The sequence below is a fragment of the Odocoileus virginianus genome, chromosome X (genome assembly GCF_023699985.2).
Source record: "Odocoileus virginianus isolate 20LAN1187 ecotype Illinois chromosome X, Ovbor_1.2, whole genome shotgun sequence".
Classification (NCBI taxonomy): Eukaryota; Metazoa; Chordata; class Mammalia; order Artiodactyla; family Cervidae; genus Odocoileus; species Odocoileus virginianus.
Genome location: NC_069708.1, coordinates 21,667,067 through 21,686,023, shown reverse-complemented (window position 1 = coordinate 21,686,023; position 18,957 = coordinate 21,667,067). Strand labels below are relative to the sequence as shown.

General features: G+C 46.7%; 1 protein-coding gene across 2 annotated transcripts; it reads right to left on the bottom strand.

Annotated features, from left to right (window-relative positions):
* Positions 1-1,602: 1,602 nt before the first annotated feature.
* Positions 1,603-18,770, bottom strand: ELK1 (ETS transcription factor ELK1). Of its 2 annotated transcripts, none has more exons than XM_020910484.2 (6): positions 18,629-18,770; positions 9,718-9,961; positions 6,895-7,338; positions 5,771-6,238; positions 4,998-5,099; positions 1,603-4,912 (listed from the first exon to the last, which is right to left on the bottom strand). In XM_020910484.2, the coding sequence occupies exons 2-6, from the start codon at positions 9,925-9,927 to the stop codon at positions 4,814-4,816; spliced, it is 1,323 nt and encodes a 440-aa protein (XP_020766143.1). In that variant the 5' UTR covers positions 9,928-9,961; positions 18,629-18,770; the 3' UTR covers positions 1,603-4,813. The 2 variants fall into 2 exon arrangements, with proteins under 2 accessions (XP_020766143.1, XP_020766142.1); XM_020910483.2 differs by having other exon boundaries at positions 9,718-9,991; positions 18,629-18,713.
* Between the last annotated feature and the right edge of the window lie 187 nt (positions 18,771-18,957).

Sequence of the window (18,957 nt, the reverse complement as noted above, 5' to 3'; positions counted from 1 at the left end):
AAAAGTCCTGAGCCTAGTGCCTGGCATACAGTAGGTAAGGTTTGTTAAATACATTGATTAGACATGTATTGAGCAACTACTGGGTGCCAAGTGCTGTTCTGGGCATTGGATGGAGCAGACAAGAAGAAGCCCCAAATGCTAGCCCTCAAGGGACTTTTGTTCTAAGAGAGGCAGGCAAGGTCACCTCCCTCACAGAAGGGTATCTGTCACTCTCCAGCCCAGAGGCTCTCAAATCTAAGTGTGCATCAGAATCATCTGGAAGGTTTGTTAAATCCAGATTGCCAGGCCCCACCCCAGTTTCTGATCCTATAGGTTTGTGGTGGGGCTCAAGAAGGTGAATTTCTAATAAGCCCCAGCTGACACTGATGTTGCTGTTTGGGGGCCACACTTTAAGAGTCATCATTCTAGTTCCTGACCCTTTTCTCTGTGGGTTTCATGTAGGAAAACTGTTCTTTGTAGCCCTTATTTTACTGTTAATAATTAATTCCACAGAGCCTTTTTTTTTTTTAAATAAGCCTAATGAGTGAAATTCCAGAGCCTACTTTAAAAACAGAAATCTTTTTAATTAACAAAAAGGAGTCTAAGAAAGTTAGGAAGGCAATGTCTCATTTCTTCTGCATCCATGCAGGAGCACTATTCTGCAAATTAAAACAAGGTTGAAGGATTTGATTCGGTCAGGTGTGTTAAAACAGAGCTTTCTCAAGAATATTGGTCTTACTTTACAGGTGATAAGGCGTGTTGACAATTCATATCCGTTACAGACGTACTGTTTTCTGATAACATAAGCCTGTCTTTGAACAAAGCGGTCTTGTTAAGCTTCCAGGACTTCAGTGCTATTATTCTATGAAAACAAACTCCTCAAGAAACTTGTAATTCTGGTTGGTTGCTTTATCTAATCATCTGTTGCCCTGGTAATGATGTTATAATCGATACTTCATTTATTCCTAAACTCTGTACCTACTTGCTGGTTCCCCTGGGAAGAGGACTGTCGGAACTTTCATCTTCTCCCACACGTTTAGGCAATAAAATGACTGCAGATTTCTTATTTAAACAAAGACCGAGAGTCTTATCTCATGTAATCATTGCAACACCGCCACGATGCATTTGTTTCTTGTCTGTTGTCCTCACTGCAATGCCAGCTCCATAAAGGCAGGGATTTGTGTCTGGTTTGTTAACCGCTGTGTCTGCAGGGCCTGGATGGGCACCAGCAAACAGTAGGTGCTCAATCAACATCTGCCGAATGAGTAAGTAAATGCAATAAACAGTGTTTTCAAGATTCTGAAAAGCGCTTAGAGGAATAATCTGGATTGGAGGTAAAAATGTGATCATCATGGCGGGGAGAAGCAGTGTTTCAAGTGCTGGAACTGGACCAGACAATCTGGAGAGGGCTTGGCTTGGGAGAAGAGGGAAGGGAAGCCCAGGCTAAGCCCTGGGAAATTCCAGCATTTCACCTTTTGGAGAACTGGGAGAGGCCAGCCCGAGGAGGAAAAAGACAGACAGAAGAGAGCTTTCCCCTAAGCCTGGCACAGTCCATCCACCAGCTCTCACCCACTAATTCAGTTTCAGTCATTCTCTCTCGAGATCTCTTTTCTTTTTTACATATTTACACACACACTTCAGAATTTACAGCTTCTACCATAGCCACATACAAACAAGATCACATACATACTCGAACACACAGCCTCTCTCAGCCACTCTTTGAGGGAGTCATTTGCTGTCATTGGTATCAGCCTTACTGTGGTCTTTCAAGAACAGTTTCCCACACAGTCATGTCATCTAGCCTGTCTCCTTCAGCCAAGGCCACAATGACTCTCACCAGTCAGTTTTGCACATACACACAGTCATGACTTTTGATGTTTCAACTGCTCATTCAGGCCATCATTTCTCATATACACAAATGTTTGGTGATTTATAGCCACCGCTAGTCCCTCCAGAAGTTCCTTGCACACGCATGATCACTCTCTCTCCCACTTCTCCATACTCATGCCCATTTCACACACCTAGAGTCCGACTATGCTGAATTTCACTCATGCACAGTGTCTCAGACACTGTCTTAGTCACCTAGTCTCACAATTCTTTGTAAGCAGCTTCCAACATGCCCAGTCTTTGTTCTACAGTCTTTAAAGTCTCTTTTAAAGATTTTACACAGATCCTCAGCCTCTCAGACATTTTGTCACAGGTACAGTGTCACAGTCACTTGCCCTCATTCACTCTCTGACATCCTGTAGTCACTAATTCACAACTGCTACTAGGCTCTCTACAAGTCTCACACACAGTCTCTCGCAGCTCATCTTAGTTGTTTACACCATCCAGTCAGAGTATCCTGTACACTCAAACACAAGTACAGCCTCCCCGATTTCTTGCACAAACTGATCACATAGTCTCTCAGTGTCTCATTTGCTCAGTTTCATTTTCTCAGTTTTTCACCATATGTAATCTCTGGTTTACTGTCTCTCATGAAAAGTTTCACTCTCACACACTGCTCAGTCGTCAGTTTTCTCTCATATGGCGCTGACTTCCTTCTTTTTACTCTTCGCTTCTCACTCACAGTGAAGTGGTCTCTAGCACACTTCCACTCTTCCACTCACTCTGTCTCACCATCATCTTCTCTTATACTTCCATGGTCCCTGAACCTGTTGGCTAGATTGTAGTAGTAACTGCATCCATCTGCCACTAGGCTCAGGAACATGCATGCACACACACACACACACACACACACACACACTACAGCCTCTCATGTTCTCCCAGCTGCAGCCACTTTTTCTGTTTCTCATGCAGTCTTTGCTAGTTTAATCTCACAGAAAGTTTTCATACATACAATCATGCATTCTGGTATCTTAAATCTCAGGCACCCATCTGGCCTCACAGCCATTTTCTCTCATACAATCAACCTCTCAAACATACGCTCTCATTACTTTAGTTGATCCAACAGCCTTGCATGAATGGTTTCACACACAAGCCATCTCCTAAACACTGAGTCACCTGCTTACTTACAATGAAGTTTCTCACCTATGCACTGTCCCTGACAATCTCCACTGCACTTTCATGCCGATACAGGCTCTCACATGTTGTTTTGGTTACTCTCCCTTGCTCACCCTCAGCTTGTCCAACAGTGACTGATGTGCAGTCCCCACTTCCTTCTCATAAACATTGTTACACAAAAAGCACCAGTTTCTGGCATAGTATCTTAATCACTCATTCAGTCTTATTGTGTTTTTTTTTTTTTTGCCACCCAGCCACAATCTCTCACACAGACACAATGTCAAGTTTGTGGTTACAACTTCCACTCTCTCAATACAGGGTTTCACAAATGTACATGTGCAATCACAGCTTGCCAGAATTTTCTCTTTTTCACACATCAGGTTACCAATCTGCAGTCTTTACTGTTTCTGACACACACCATCATGCTCTCTCTCCCATGTTCAATATCATACCCTTATGGCCTTTCACACAGAGTCATGCCTTTGCACACAGTTATTCCCAACAGCTTCAGGGAAAAAAATGCTACCAGCCTCCAGCATCACCTTTAAAAATATATATTTACAGGAACAATTCCCCATTCTCTGGGACTCTTAGAAAAAAAATTCATTTAGGGGGGAAGTAAAACAAACAGTGGAGACAGGTGTAGCACCGTCCCCCAAATCACCAAGACCCAGGTCCCTAGGCCCGGGCTGGGACGGTGCTGATGGGAGGTGAACCCAGGAGTCCTCTGAACTCACACTTCTCCAGGAATTCAGACTGAGCAGGCTTTATGTCCCTCATTCCTCCCTCCCAACTCCAGGGACACAAAGGGTCCTTTGTACCCGCCCGCAGGAAAATTAGGGGGCTGGGAGGGAGTTGAAAATACACATTTGGTATCAAAAATAAACACTTGGGGGTGGCAGGGAGATCCCCCAAATCCCTTCCTTCCCACCCACCCCATCTCAGATATAGGAAGAGATACCTCCCTCTCCCTTATTGAAAAGCCCTGTTTAAAAATAGATTATACTATCAAAATGGCAGGGGGTGGGGGACAGGGAGACCTGGAGTACTGGCTGGAGGGGCCCCCCAGACGGGGACCACTCCCCAAAAATCCCTCCATTGGGAGGTAACAGGCAGGACCCCAGGAGTTTGGCAGACACAGGAATGGCTTCTCAGGGGGAGAACAAAAGGGGCATTCCTCCCTGGCCGAAAAGGTGGTTGAGAAAGGACAACCTGTCTGAGAGAAAGGCTGGGGAGGTGGAAATTCCCATCTCCAAGGGTGTGAGTCTTCCTTGGCCAAGACTCCCAAACCATTAAATGGCACAAATTCTTCCTGGACCCTTGGGGAGGGCCAGGAATAATAAACTACAACAAGCTAGCTCTTCTACCCATACCCCAAAGTGAAGACAGGGCTCCCTCAGCTCCCCAAGGGCAGGCTGAGAAATAAATAAAGAAAGGCCTGTCTCAAGCCAGACCCCGATTGTCTCATCTTGGGGAAAAAATGTGGAACACGGGTGAGATGCCCTTGCCATCCCCTCCAAAAGAGTTGGGCCAGGCTCCTCCCAGTGGCCTTCAAAAAATAAATAAATAAACCGTCCCCACCACTGCAGTAGAAGACGTGTAAGAGCGGCCACTGGGGGACTGATCAAGAAGAGAGAAGTTGTATGTTTTTTTGTGGAAGGGTTATTGAGAGATCCTTCCTCCTAAGAATCCCTACCCAACCACAACTGGAGCATGAGTCTGTCAGCTGAACTATGTTTCTCCTTGAGACAGCTGGCTGGAGAGAAGTTCAGGGCATGGAAGGAGTAACCCCAGAAAGGGGTGGTGGTGGTTGTGGTGGTGGTGGTGATAGTCATGGCTTCTGGGGCCCTGGGGAGAGCACCACGGGGGTTGAGAGGCCATCCACGCTGATGGAAGGGATGTGCACCTGGGCGCTGCCACTGGATGGAAACTGAGGACAGAAATAGGGAGAGGTCATGGATGGGGACCATGCTAGGGTCACTCACCCTTTCTGAGATGGGGGGAGCTGATCCTACCTGGAAGGAGAGCTTGGCCGGGCTACGGGGTGCAATGGGACTCAGGGTGCTCCAGAAGTGAATGCTGGGGGGCAGCGAGCTGGGCGTCAGCAGCACCGGGGTCTGTGGGGAAGGGGTGGTCAGAGCACAAGTGAGCAAGAGGGCAGCTGTGGGAAAACCAAAGGAACCTGGTTCTGGCCCCAACTGATTTCCCACTCATACTTCCAAGATCACTCCTCAAAAGTGCACAGGCCTAGACCATAACCACTGAGGCCTTGTCTGTGACAGCTCTCTTGACTTCACACAGACAATTCCTTCTAACTCCGGAGGGCCCACCTCAGCCTCACTAGGCAAGACTACCTTCAAGAACCCACCCACATGCTATTTTCAAACCTTACCATCCCAGTAGCTCAGGATCAACTTCCAACTCTTATCCCCTACCTGCATACCTCACAGGAAACCCACTGAGAAAATCCCAGACCCAAGAGCCCCACTCAGGTTTCTCAAGCCATGCCTCAATCCAGAAACAGTTCCTGCAGAAAGCCTCTCAGCCCCTGCCCACAAAAACTCCCCAGAACTGCCCTTCTTTGGGCACCTGATCCTTGGCATCACAGTCTTCTCCGTCCAGTAGCAATCAAGCCTGTCCCTCCACTCAGCCAATCCCACTCGAAGGCTCCACCCTCCCACTCTTTCAGAGGTAATAGCACTGGCGGTAAGTCTAACTCTTCCCTCCCCCACCCCGCCCTAATGCCATTTGTTCCAGGTGCCAGTCCCGCCCCTTTGAAAGTTCTCACCAATGTGTGCGTAGGTAGCAGGGAAGGCGTCAGCGCTGGACCTGGCGCCTGTAGACCCGAACCAGTTCCCGATCCTGGAGTCCGTTCGGGTCCTGGTCCACCCAGCAGGCTCGGGCTGAGTGGAAGCTCCAGGTCTCGGGGCTTCCGGCCCTTCTGAGGCTGGGCGATCTCCGTGCTGGGTGTTGTGGAAGCCGTGAGGCCGCCCACCTGCGCCGCAGTTTCCATTACGACGGCGGACAGCCGGGCTGGCACGCCCTCTGCTGGAGGGACTTCTGGGTCGACTTTGGGCTCAAAGGGCTCGGCCTTGACGGCTTCCAGCACAAACCCCGCCTCCCCACTGGCTGCAGCTTCTAACTCTTCCTTGGGCTCTTCCACTTTGACTTCTGGGGGCAGTGGCCGGCCCAACCCAGGCTCCATATTTGGCTCTTCGGATTTAAGGTTTGGGGCCTCGGGTGGGGTCAGGATGACCTGGGAGAGGTACGAGTGCAGAGGGCATGCCTGAGGATTGCTGGGGTAGTGAAGCCAGTTAGTTCCCATGGAAAGTGGGACCTGAGAGTAAGGGCAGGTCCTTTAACAAGATGTGGTACTTTGCCAAAAAAATGGGGCTTCTTCTGGTCCTCCTATCTGGAATGCCTTCAGGGGTGGGACTCCAGGAGAGACTGCCCCATTTATAAAAGCAGTGTTTCTCAAAAATGTGCTTTATGGACCAGCAGCATACACCTCATCTGGAAATTTGTTTAAAAATTAGACTCTTGGGCCCATCCCCAGACTCACGTAAAGAAAAACTCTGGGGGTGTCCCCCAGCACCTCTGGCTTAAAAAGCCCTCCAAGTGCTTTCTGATGAGTGCTAAAAGTGTGAGAGCCAGTGCATTAAGCAAATACATTCAAGGGCACCTACTACATATTGGGTGTACTGCTAATTGTAGTGCACTCAATTTCCTTCTTCCTTCCCAGGGTTTGAATAGTTTCCCTCCCCATCTCTTTCTCCAAGGGGACTTCTGCGTCCCTCCTTCCACTATATCATCTTTAACTGGACATTTATGTCCCTCCTCCTCCCAGTCCCTCTCTATATTTGGGAACTGTACATCCCTCCTATTGCTGAAATTCCATATTCCAGTCCTTACCTGCAGAGGCAGGCCAGCCTCCTCAGCCTCCAGGCAGGCCTCCAAGGGGTTTGGACTGGTGCTCCTGCTCCCCGAGGGAGGCACTGCTACTCCTGCAGGGCCGGTGCTGGGGAGCACTGTGGAAGGCCGAGGATGAGAGGGCGGTTGTGGCTGCAGGGACTGGATGGTGAAGGTGGAATAGAGGCCTGAGCGCATGTAATCATTTCGGCTGCTGCGCGCCAAGCTGCCTGGGCCTGCCATTCCTGCACCCTTGAGTGTGCCTGGCTTCCCAGAGGCAGTGTCCCCGGGGATGGCGTGTACAGCTGTGGCACCTGCATTTGCCAGAGTGGAGGTGACAGACACCTCAGGCTGAGGCGGGCAGTCCTCAGTGGAGCACCCTGCGACCTCAGGGTAGGACACAAACTTGTAGACAAACTTCTGGCCGCTCACTTTGCGGATGATGTTCTGGTAAGGGGGAAGAGACAGGATAGAGTATCTTAGAAGAAAGGGCCAGAGAGAGAGTGGATGGTGAGGAGTGTCTCCTGGTGTTTTTTTTCCTTCATGCCTCTCCTGTCCTTTTACATATACACTGTTCCAGCTCAGTGTCTCTGTCCCCATAGGGTCCTCTTCCCAGCTTCTTTCACATCTCACTCATCTCTCAATCTGGGGCCTCCTCCCTTCTCCCCTACTTTCTACTACTCTCACCCAACACGATTTCCCTGTCTTCTCCCCCAGCTTCTTCCCCTTCTGTCTCGCCACTGCATAATCCTTCCTTTAGTCTACTGCCCTTATCCATTCCACATCTCAGTCCCACCCATCCCCCTCCAAGTCTCCCTTTGTCATACTCTCCTCATCTCCTTCTGTTCGATTCCCCCACTCCACCTTAGATACACATGGCCATGCCCACTGGCTCCTCTCCATACTGGGGCCGAACTAGGGAAGTAGATCTAGGAACAGGCTTTCCTCTTGGCTCCTGGAACCAGGGGTGTCTGTGGGCTAACAGGGCCAGGCCCTAGGTGTGGCTGCCAGGACACAGTTTTGGAGTTTAGCTAATGCAGTATGACAGGGAAATGAAGTCACTGACATAAATGTTGGAAGAGACTAAATGAATGTGGAGGAATACTGTGATGAATTGTCAATAAATATGAATTATTAGAGGATGATTTAAAGCTCTTGACACAGTCGTGAAACAGGGCAAAGTCATCAGGGTGGACAGGATGAGGAGTCTTATTCTTAATACCACTGGGGAGGTTTAAGCCAAGACAATTGGAAAATGAAGTAACTGATAGCAACTAACGAGAATTTAAAATACTGGTATAAATACTGTGGGAATCTTAAGGCTGCCTTGGGTGGGTCACAGAGCATGTCTGGGGTATTTCAGGATAGCCCTGGAAGGTCTCAGGGATGTTCTGGTGGTTTCAGTGCACAGAGGGAGGCAGACTCATTATGACTAGTGTTCTGAAGGTTTGAGATAAAGGATTAAAATATAAAAATGAAATAAATGCTGTAAGTGAGGAAGGGTGGGCAGCAGCACAGGTCCAGGGCTCTTCTGGGGGACAAGAGGCATCTGGGGGCATTAGGGCACCCTGAGGACATCTTCATGTTGGCCATGAATGTCACAGGGTGGGTTTGTGTTTCTCAGAAAAGGAATGAAAAGGGAGACTCATTAATATTGTTTGAGAAGTTTCAGTGTAGGGTGAGAGGAAAGGGAATTGGATGAAGGCAGTCAAAAGACACAAACTTCCAGTTATAAGAAAAGTAAGTACTAGGGATGTAATGTACAACATGATAAATATGATTCACACTGCTGTATGTTATATATGAAAGTTAAGAGTGTAAAGAATTTTTTTTTCCTTTTTATTTTGTATCTGTATGAGCTGGTGGATGTTCACTAAACTTATTGTGATAATTATTTCTTGATGTATACAAGTCAAATCTTTATGCTATACGCCTTAAACTTATACAGTAATGTGTGTCAATCATATTGCAATAAAGCTGGAAGAAGAAAAACATTGTTTTGGAAGTTTCAGGTAAAGAAATAAGAAAATGAAATAAATGGTATAAATGTGAGGGGGGATATCTAGCACTGGTTTGGCAGTCTAAAAGGAAAAGATAAGGAAAATTTACAATTTTAGCTACAGGAATAAGATGATAAAATAAAATAATTGATATAAATTATCAATTTATATTGAGAGGACTAGCATTGCTCTGGGAATACAAGGGGATGGGGTATGGAGTAGACATTATACACGTTGTTTTGGAGGTCTTAGCTAACAAAATAAGATATGAAAATAATTGATAAAAATGTTGAGGGTCTTGGAGGATGAGATAGGCAAAGGTTAGGATAATGCTATCATGGAGGCTTTGATTCTAAGAATAAGGCTATTCTAGAATTCTTATTCTGGGATAAGAGCAGACCATGAAATACCTGGGGGAGCCCAGGACTGTTCCAGGATGAGGAAGACTCATTATTAATAGTTATCAAAAGTTTTAGACAGAGGAATAATAAGGCAAGAAAATGAAATGTGTGGGGTGTGGTTGGGACAGCAGGACTCTGGGGATCTCAGAAAGAATGGAGTGAGTAGGGGTCAGTATTAATGTTGCTTTGAAGGTTTTAGCCAAAGTTAAAATACAAGAAAATAAAATAACTGGAATAAAAGCTTGGGGGCCCCAACATTGGTCTGAGAGTACCAGAGGACAGGGTTAGAAATGGTAAATTTTAATACTGTTTTCAAAATTAGAGCTATATCAAATTAAGACAAGAAAATGAAATAACTGGTATAAATGTTTGGTGGTGTAGGGGTGGGGGGAGTGGGTTCCCAGCCCTGGTCTCAAACACCTTACCTTGTCATAATAGTACCGCAAGGCCCGGCTGAGCTTGTCATAATTCATGTTGGTCTTATTCTTGCGCAGCCCCCACAGCCGGGCCACCTCCTCAGCGTCCACCAGCTTGAACTCACCGCCATCCCGTGAGGTCCAGGAAATGATGTGGCCATTGCCTTGCTCTCTCAGCAGCTGCAGCAGAAACTGCCACAGCGTCACAGAAGGGTCCATCGCTGGGGAAGTATTCACGCCATCCCAGGGGTACCTGGAGGGCAGACAGCTCAGAGCTGAGAGGCTGTGAATACATAAAGGGGAAGAGGTCAGCAGGAGAAAGACTCCTTTCTTTCCACCTTGCCTCCACCTCTGTCCTTAGCCGCCACCATCATTCCCTGAGCACCCTCAGCCTGGTTTTGGATGACGGAGGGATGGGATGAGAATTTTGGAAATGATAGGATAGTGTGAATGCATTCTGCCTGTGGGACAAATGTGAACCTCTGGGGGCCAAAGGGCAGACTGTGCTAGGCAGAATAATGCCCTCCACACAAAGATGTCCACATTCTAATTTCTGGAACCTGTGAATATGTTACATGGCAAAAGGAACTTTGCAGATGGATTTAAGGTTATGGACCTTAAGCTAGAGAGATGTTTGGGTGACCTCAATCTGATCACATGAAGCTTCGAGAAAGGAAAGTAGCCCTGCTAACACCTGGATTTTATCTTGGTGAGACCTGTGCTGACCTTCTGACCTCCAGAACTCTTAAGAGAATAATTTGTGTTGTTTGAAGCAGTTAAACACAAGCTGGAATCAAGATTGCTGGGAGGAATATCAATAACCTCAGATATGCAGATGACACCACCCTTATGGCAGAAAGTGAAGAACTAAAGAGCCTCTTGATGAAAGTAAAAAGGAGAGTGAAAATGCTGTCTTAAAACTCAACATTCAGAAAACTTAAGATCATGGCATCTGGTCCCATCACTTCATGGCAAATAGATGGGGAAACAGTGGAAACAGTGACAGACTTTATTTTGGGGGGTTCCAAAATCACTGCAGATGGTAACTGCAGCCATGAAATTAAAAGATGCTTGCTCCTTGGAAGAAAAGTTATGACCAACCTAGACAGCATATTAAAAAGCAGAGACATTACTTTGCCAACAAAGGTCCATCTAGTCAAAGCTATGGTTTTTCCAGTAGTCATGTGCAGATGTGAGAGTTGGACTATAAAGAAAGCTGAGAGCCGAAGAATTGATGCTTTTGAACTGTGGTGTTGGAGAAGACTCTTCAGAGTCCCCTGGACAGCAAGGAGATCCAACCAGTCCATCCTAAAGGAAACTGGTCCTGAATATTCATTGGAAGGGACTGATGCTGAAGCTGAAACTCCAATACTTTGGTCACCTGATGGGAAGAACTGACTCATCTGAAAAGACCCTGATGCTGGGAAAGATTGAAGTTGGGAGGAGAAGGGGATGACAGAGGATAAGATGGTTGGATGGCATCACCAATTCAATGGACATGAGTTTGAGTAAACTCTGGGAGTTGGTGATGGACAGGGAGGCCTGGTGTGCTGCAGTCCATGGAGTTGCAAAGAGTTGGACACAACTGAGTGACTGAACTGAACTGAAAGCAGTTAAAAGTTTGTGATAATCTGTTACAGCATGACTAGAAAACCAGAATAATGTCCCTCACCTGAACATTTTCATTTGCACCTTCCACCACATCAAATACCAAGTTTCCCAGGAGGTTCCCTCGGTTAGCTTCTCATAAAGGCTGTTCACTCCATGCTGGGTTCCCTTCCTCTGCTTTCAAGTCTTCTCCATCATTCAAGTCTCAGCCCCAAGGAGCCTTGACTTTATGAAAATTCCTGACACTGAAATGTCTGCTCTCTTCTGTCTGTCTATCCCATGCTCCTCTGACCTATTCCTTTCCTTCTGGCTCTCCTTCTTGACAGCAGCAATAATGAATATCTACTGAGTGCTAAATATGTGCCAGGCATTGTACCAATTAGAGGCAATATGGCCTATTGGATGATCACCCAGGCTCCAGAGCCAGACTGCCAGGGCTGGAATCCTCATTCTGATACTTAATAGCAGTGTGACCCTGGGCATGTTCTTTAACCTCTTTGTGTCTCATTTTTTCCATCTCTAAAATAGATGGTAATACCACCTAGCTCACAGGGTTATTGTACAGATTAAATATACTATGCCTGAGGTATGATAAGCTCTTACAAAATATCCATTTCTAATTTGTTCCTAATTCCTTATCCACTATACAAAATATCCATTTCTAATTTGTTCCTAATTCCTTATCCACTATACAAAATATCCATTTCTGATTTGTTTTTTACTCTGTATCTGCTACTCTAAGACCTGATTTGAAACAAAGTAAGGCCTTCTTGTGGTCTTTATGATCTTCACTTGGTGTGATTTTTCATACATCTTGCTACAGAAATCTGAATGTAGCTGATTACAGAGCCCACTAAGAGTATTATGTAACATCTTGTATGTGTACCTTGTTACTTTTCTAAAATCTGAAAAATTCAAAATTGTGAAACACATCTGGCCCCAAGGGTTTTAGATAAGGGCATGTAGACCTGGATTGCTATTTTTACAGCTATTGACTCATTTCTCTCTCATCACAATGTTGGGAAATAGGTACTCTTATTATCTCTAATTTATAAAGGAGGAAGCTGAGGCACAAAATGTCTAAATGACATTTACATACCACACAGCTCTAAGTGGCAGAGTCAAGATTTGGACCCAGGCAGCCAAGTTCCAGTTATCTAAGCTTTTCAACCATTAGACTAAACTGCCCCTCAATACTGACCACTCCCTCAGCATGTCATGCACAGAACAGGACCTTCCCTGGCCTTCTCCCCCCCACCCGTAACTGCTCCTTTTGCTGAGTGTGAGTTGGAAATAAACATGAGCTTCCTAATCCTTAAGGAAAGAGTTTTCATCAATCACCCAGCTGGGACTGCTGGGTTAAGAACGAACTTCTATTATTTATAGCTTTGAGTCTTTAATCTGTAATGAAATACAGTCTGATCCTCTTATGTCTGAGCTGTTTCAAAGTTCATTCGGCAGACACAATTTTAGGCAATTATGTAAGTCACAAGGCCATGAAGTATCCAGATCACAGTCCCATCATCAGACACCTTGCTGGGTTTATTTGTAAGGCCTGTTTGTTTCAGAGGCACAGAGTCCACTGTGACTCCTGGTGGTGACAACAGGCAATTTTACCAGTTCCCCTTTCAGCAGCCACAGAATCTATCACTTAAGGTGTAACCTGACAGTTGGCTTCAAGCCTCAGCAGCACACGGGGTTTTTATTTTGTTTATTATCACATCTCCCACGTGACCCCTAACAAGAATTCTAGTCATATGCCTCTCTCATATGCATTTACTTCTCTTTATTTCATTCATTTAGCAAGCATTTATGGAGGGCCTGCTGTGGGCCAGGTGCTGGGGAGACAGCAGTGGATACAACAAAAATCCCTGCTCTGGCATAACTTATGTTTTAGTGGGGAAGACACAAGAAGCAAGATAAACAAGAATTCTTCAGATGGTGATAAGAGCTCTGGAAAAAACCAAAGAAGCAGGGGAGAAGTTATTTTCTGAAAACGTAGTCACTGTGGAGATGATATTTGAGCAAAGACCAAAGAGAGGTGAAGGTGTCAGGTTTGTGACAACCTGGAAAGCAGACATCCAGGCAGAGGAAATAGCTAGGGTGAAAGACCCTGAGGCTGGAGAGCCTGGCAGGTCAGGCGAAGGGAAAGGAGTCTGGCACAGTCCAAGAGAAAACAGTGAGGGTAAAGTAACAACAGTAGGAACTGAGAACAGAGGAGCAATGGAGGCCAGACTGTGTGAGGCTCTTTTAGGCCAGGAAGGGCTTTGACTTGACTGAATGAGATAGGAGCCATGAGATGGCTGTGAGCAGAGGAGTGACAGGCTGTGACTTGGATTTTAACAGAATTCCTCAGGCTGTTGTGAGGAGAACCAGCTGTAGGGGCTGAAGAGGTTACTGCAATAGTCCATGTAAGAGATGGTGGTGTTAGCAGTGGAACTGGTGAGAAGCAGCTGAGTTCTGGATAAAACCTGAAGACAGAATGAATGGAATTTGTTGACAGATAGGATTGGGGGTGGGGTGGGGTGAGATGTGACTCTAGGTTTGTGGCCTGATCACCTGAGATAGGAGCCCTGCAGGAGAGCAGGTTTTGAAGGGAGAACATGATTTGGAGATGGTCAGTATCAGAGGCCTGTGAGACACCTACATGTATGCCAGGAATAATATTACCAATTTAAAAAACAGGAACCAGCCACATAACCCTTACCATTTTAGTCATTTAACTCATTCAATCCTCAAACCAACACCATGGGTGGGCACTCTTATTATCCTCCCATGTTCCAGGTGAGGAAATGGAGGCACAGAGAAGTAATGTAACTTGCCTAAGGTCACACAGAGACAGGGATCAAACTCTGGCAGTTTGGCTCTAGGCAGTGATCCTAGCCACTTTGTTCCACCAGCTCTCCATAGAGTGAAACTGAAGGGTAAGATCCTAGAGGGGGACAGGGATGCTATTTTACACAGGGTGTTCAGGGAGGGCTTCCCTGAGGAAGTGACATGAGTAGAAATCTGAAGGAGGGGAGGTAGCAAGCCATACTGACATCTGTGGGAAGGGTCTTTCAAGCACAGGGAACAGAATGTACAAAGGTTCTGAGGTGGACCAAAGCTTGGCATGCTACATCGTGGGCACCCTGAGTTCATCCAGTTCCCATTTCGAAGGATATGCATGTGCTGATCTCCCTGCCAGGAGTGTCCTTCCCTCTTCTCAACACACGATGAACTGTTTATTACACAAATCATCAAGTTCTAGGATTTCCCAGGCAGAATTAATTCTTCCTCTGTGTGCCAAATAACCTGTCTACCCTAGCAGATCTGTTCCTCTCTGGCTTGCCAGCCTCATACTCCTCTGTCCCGTTCTAGCTCTGTGACCATGAGCAAGTTACTCAACCTCTCTGGGTCTATTCCCATACCTATAAAATGGGGGATATTCCCCTCTCAAAGTTAAGTACCTTCAAGATACACCTACTCTGAAAGGGTTCTGGGAGGATTAAATGTCAGTATATGCCAACATCTGCTGGATCATCAAAAAAGCAAGAGAGTTCCAGAAAAACATCTATTTCTGTTTACTGACTATGTCAAAGCCTTCGACTGTGTGGATCACAATAAACTATGGAAAATTCTGAAAGAGATGGGAATACCAGACCACCTGACCTGCCTCTTGAGAAACCTGTATGCAGGTCAGGAACCAAGAGTTAGAACTGGACATGGAACAACAGACTGGTTCCAAATAGGAAAGGGAGTACATCAAGGCTGTATATTGTTGCCCTGCTTATTTAACTTATATGCAGAGTACATCATGAGAAACGCTGGATTGGAGGAGGCACAAGCTGGAATCAAGACTGCTGGGAGAAATATCAATAACCTCAGATATGCAGATGACACCACCCTTATAGCAGAAAGTGAAGAAAAACTAAAGAGCCTCTTGATTAAAGTGAAAGAGGAGAGTGAAAAAGTTGACTTAAAGCTCAACATTCAGAAAACTAAGATCATGGCATCCGGTCCCATTACTTCATGGCAAATAGATGGGGAAACAGTGGCTCACTTTATTTTTTTTGGCTCCAACATCACTGCAGATGGTGATTGAAGCCATGAAATTAAAAGACGCTTACTTCTTGGAAAGAAAGTTATGACCAACCTAGACAGCATATTAAAAAGCAGAGACATTATTTTGTCAACAAAGGTCCGTCTAGTCAAGGCTATGGTTTTTCCAGTAGTCACGTATGGATGTGAGACTATAAAGAAAGCTGAGCGCCGAAGAATTGATGCTTCTGAACTGCAGTGTTGGAGAAGACTCTTGAGAGTCCCTTGGACTGCAAGGAGATCCAACCAGTCCATGCTAAAGGAGATCAATCCTGAGTGTTCATTGGAAGGACTGATATTGAAGCTGAAACTCCAATACTTTGGCCACCTGATGCGAAGAGCTGATTCATTTGAAAAGACCCTGATGCTGGGAAAGACAGGGCAGGAGGAGAAGGGGACGACAGAGGATGAGATGGTTGGATGACATCACCCACTCAATGGACATGAGTTTGGGTAAACTCTGGGAGTTGGTGATGGACAGGGAGGCCTGGCGTGCTGCAGTTCATGGGGTCACAAAGAGTTGGACGCGACTGAACTGAACTGAACTGACATGTAAAGGACTTTTGCTCCAGCCACACTGGCCTCCTTCATGGCCCTTGAACACACCAGGGACAATCCCTCCTCAGGGCCTTTGCACTGGCGGTTCCTTCTGCGTGGTACACTCTTCCCTTACACATCATGGGTCCCTTCCTGAACTCCTTCAAGCCTTAATTCAAGCATCACCTTCTAAATGAGGCGTGCCCTGTGCCTAAGATTTCAACCACCCTGGTACTCTATTCCTACCTTCCCTTCTTCACTTTTCCTCCTTAGCACTTGTCTAACATACTAATTAGACTGACTTATTTATATAGTTTGCACTCTTAGTAAATGTCTGCTCCACAACAGGCAGGAATTTCTGCTTGTTTTGTTCCCTTTCATATCCCCAGCACCTAGAAGAATGTCTGGTGCTCAGTAAGTGTTTGTTGAATAAACAGTCCTGACTAACTAGTCTCTTAACTTACTCTCTTATGCCCTCTTCATCTCCATCTGTCCCTAACTCTGATTTGTCTGAAACTGTTATTTTCTCCATTCATTTGTGCAATAAATTCTTATCAAGCACTAGATAAGAATTTTAGGTGTTGGGGACCTAGCGGTGAATAAGCAGACAGACAGAGTTCCTCATGGGACTCCCATTTTAACGGGGAAAGACAATAAATAAGATAAACTGTAAACAGAGTGCCTGACAGTGATAAAGGGCAAAAACACAAATAAAGCAGAAAAGGGGCCTGAGTCCTGCTAGGTATGCAGGTACAGATGGTTGGGGACAGGTGACATTTGAACAGAGTCCTGAAAGGAATCTCACAGAGATGGGGGTAGACTGTTCCAGGCAGAAAAAATAGCCAAGGCAAAGACCCCAAGGCTGGATTGCTCCTGGTGTTTCTGAGGATGAGTGAGGTCACTGTGGCTGGAACAGAGTTAGGGGTAGGTAGGAGGTAAGGCCTGAGAAGTTACTTGTTTTATTAACTCACAAGGCAACCCACTCCAGTATTCTTGCCTGGAAAATTCCATGGACAGTGGAGCCTGGCAGGCTACAGTGCATGGGGTCACAAGAGAATAGGACATAAACTGCACACACACACTCTTTATTTACCCTGGAGGGGATTCTAGATCTGATTCCCCCACTTTACCAATGAGGAAACATGAGAAGAGAGAAAGTGGTAAATCACTAAGGTCACATAGCTGCTGGGATCGGGTGTGGATATGTCCTGAGACAAGGTGTGGAATGGAGACAGCTAAGGAAACAGCAAAAACCAAAGCGTGGAGATGGGAACTAATTTGGTTTTTAAGGAATGGGGCCTCAAGTGGGGTGAGATGAAGTGAGAGAGGAAAGCGTAAAACATTATCCTATGTTCTGAGGAGCAGTCTAATCTGATACCTACTGGGTCACCTGTGAGTAGGGTATCCCTATGCTGAACTTCCCTCAGTACCTATCTTAAAGGTTGGATTAAATGAGCTCATTAACATAAAGCAATCTGCCTGGTACAAGGAGGTGCTCAATAAATGTTAGCTTCTATTGGCAATATCACTATCACTAATGTATTCATTTACTGGAGTGAGGTAGGATGTTTCAGTGGTTAAAAGTGTGTATGAGAAAGTGTGTTCTAGGGTAAAAAAGACCTAAGTTCAACAAGCACACAGGCTGATCCACGATTAAGAAGGAGGGAGGGTGGCAGGGAAGGCCATGTACTGATCCACCACCACGAAAGGAGGGGGAAAATAAAAGCACACAGGTTGACCCTCCTGGAGGAATTACAAGCCACTGGACTCACAGGATGTTATACCAAAAGGGAAGGGTGTGAACGCAAGCACATGGGTGGCAGGAAGGCCAATGAACAGATCCACAGTAAAGGTGTGTATGTGTGTAAAGGCTCACCTTATTTACTAGGAGTAAGGAGATAAGAAAGCACACTGACTCCCGCACAACAGTGGAGAGTCATCCCACAGACTGATTAAAAGGAAAGGGGGACAAGGCCATGAACTGGGCTACTGAAAATGGGGAGATAAAACGCAATAAACTGATCCACTCTTAAGAAGGAAGAAGCCCAAGGACTGGAGTGACAGTCTACAAAAAAGGGAGAATAGGGCAACAGGCTAATAAGCAGGGGCACGTGAAAAACAAGCATGTAGACGGATCCACTGTAAAGTGGTGTGTGTGTGATAAAAGCCATGAACTGATGCACTGGAGGTAGGAATCAAGTTCACAGATTAACTCACTGTTGGGGGGGGGGTGGGTACAACGCTACGGATTAACTAGCTACAGGAACAGTAAGGGTGGAAAAACAAGGCCACAGAAGGGGCCCCTGAAAGTTGAGGACAGGAGAAATACAAACACTCAGATGCACCTACGGTCAAGGAGTTGGACACTGCCGGAAACTGGTTCCCTATAAGCGTGGGGCGGGGGGGCAAGACCACAGACCAGTTTACTGTAAGGTGGGGTGGGGAAAAACACAAACACGGAGACTGATCCATTATAAAACAGAAAGGGGGGTTAGGCCACGGTCAGATCCACTACAAGGGGCGATGGGAGGGGACAATGCCACAGGCAAGTCCACCAGCCGTAGTGGCGGCGGTGGGGAGCCGAGCACCAGCAGGGCTTGGGCCAAGCCACATCTCCCCCGCCCCCTCCCGCGGGGGCGGGAAGGATACTTGGGGTCATGGACCCGGCCCTCCAACCTCCAGGCCCCGGACTCACCTGTGCGTAGAGCAGCGGCGGTGTTGGCAGCTCCGGGGGGCGGGGGCTCCATGCGCTGCCCCACCGCCCCCCAGGCCCGGGCTAAGAGGCGGCGGTGGCGGCGGCGACGGTGGCGGCGGCGGCAGCACCTAGAAGCCGCCCCTGCGTTTCTTCACCGCTCACGTGGGCCCGTGAAGGAGGATCCGAGCGTCCTGCCGCTCGCTGATTGGCCAAATGTACCGTGGATCGACCGCGCGGCTTCCAGGGTTGGGCGGGCGGGCACTGCTCCACAGACCTATGCTGTGATTGGCCCGAGGGGAACTGATGGAACGCGGATAGCCGCCTGGGTT

Coding starts and splice junctions, on each gene's coding strand:
- ELK1 (XM_020910484.2), bottom strand. CDS start 9,927: ATGGACCCTTCTGTGACGCTGTGGCAGTTTCTGCTGCAGCTGCTGAGA. Junction 6,239..6,894: donor AGGCTGGCCTGCCTCTGCAG/GTAAGGACTGGA, acceptor TACCTCTCCCAG/GTCATCCTGACCCCACCCGA. Junction 5,100..5,770: donor TGCTACCTACGCACACATTG/GTGAGAACTTTC, acceptor CCTTCCCCACAG/ACCCCGGTGCTGCTGACGCC.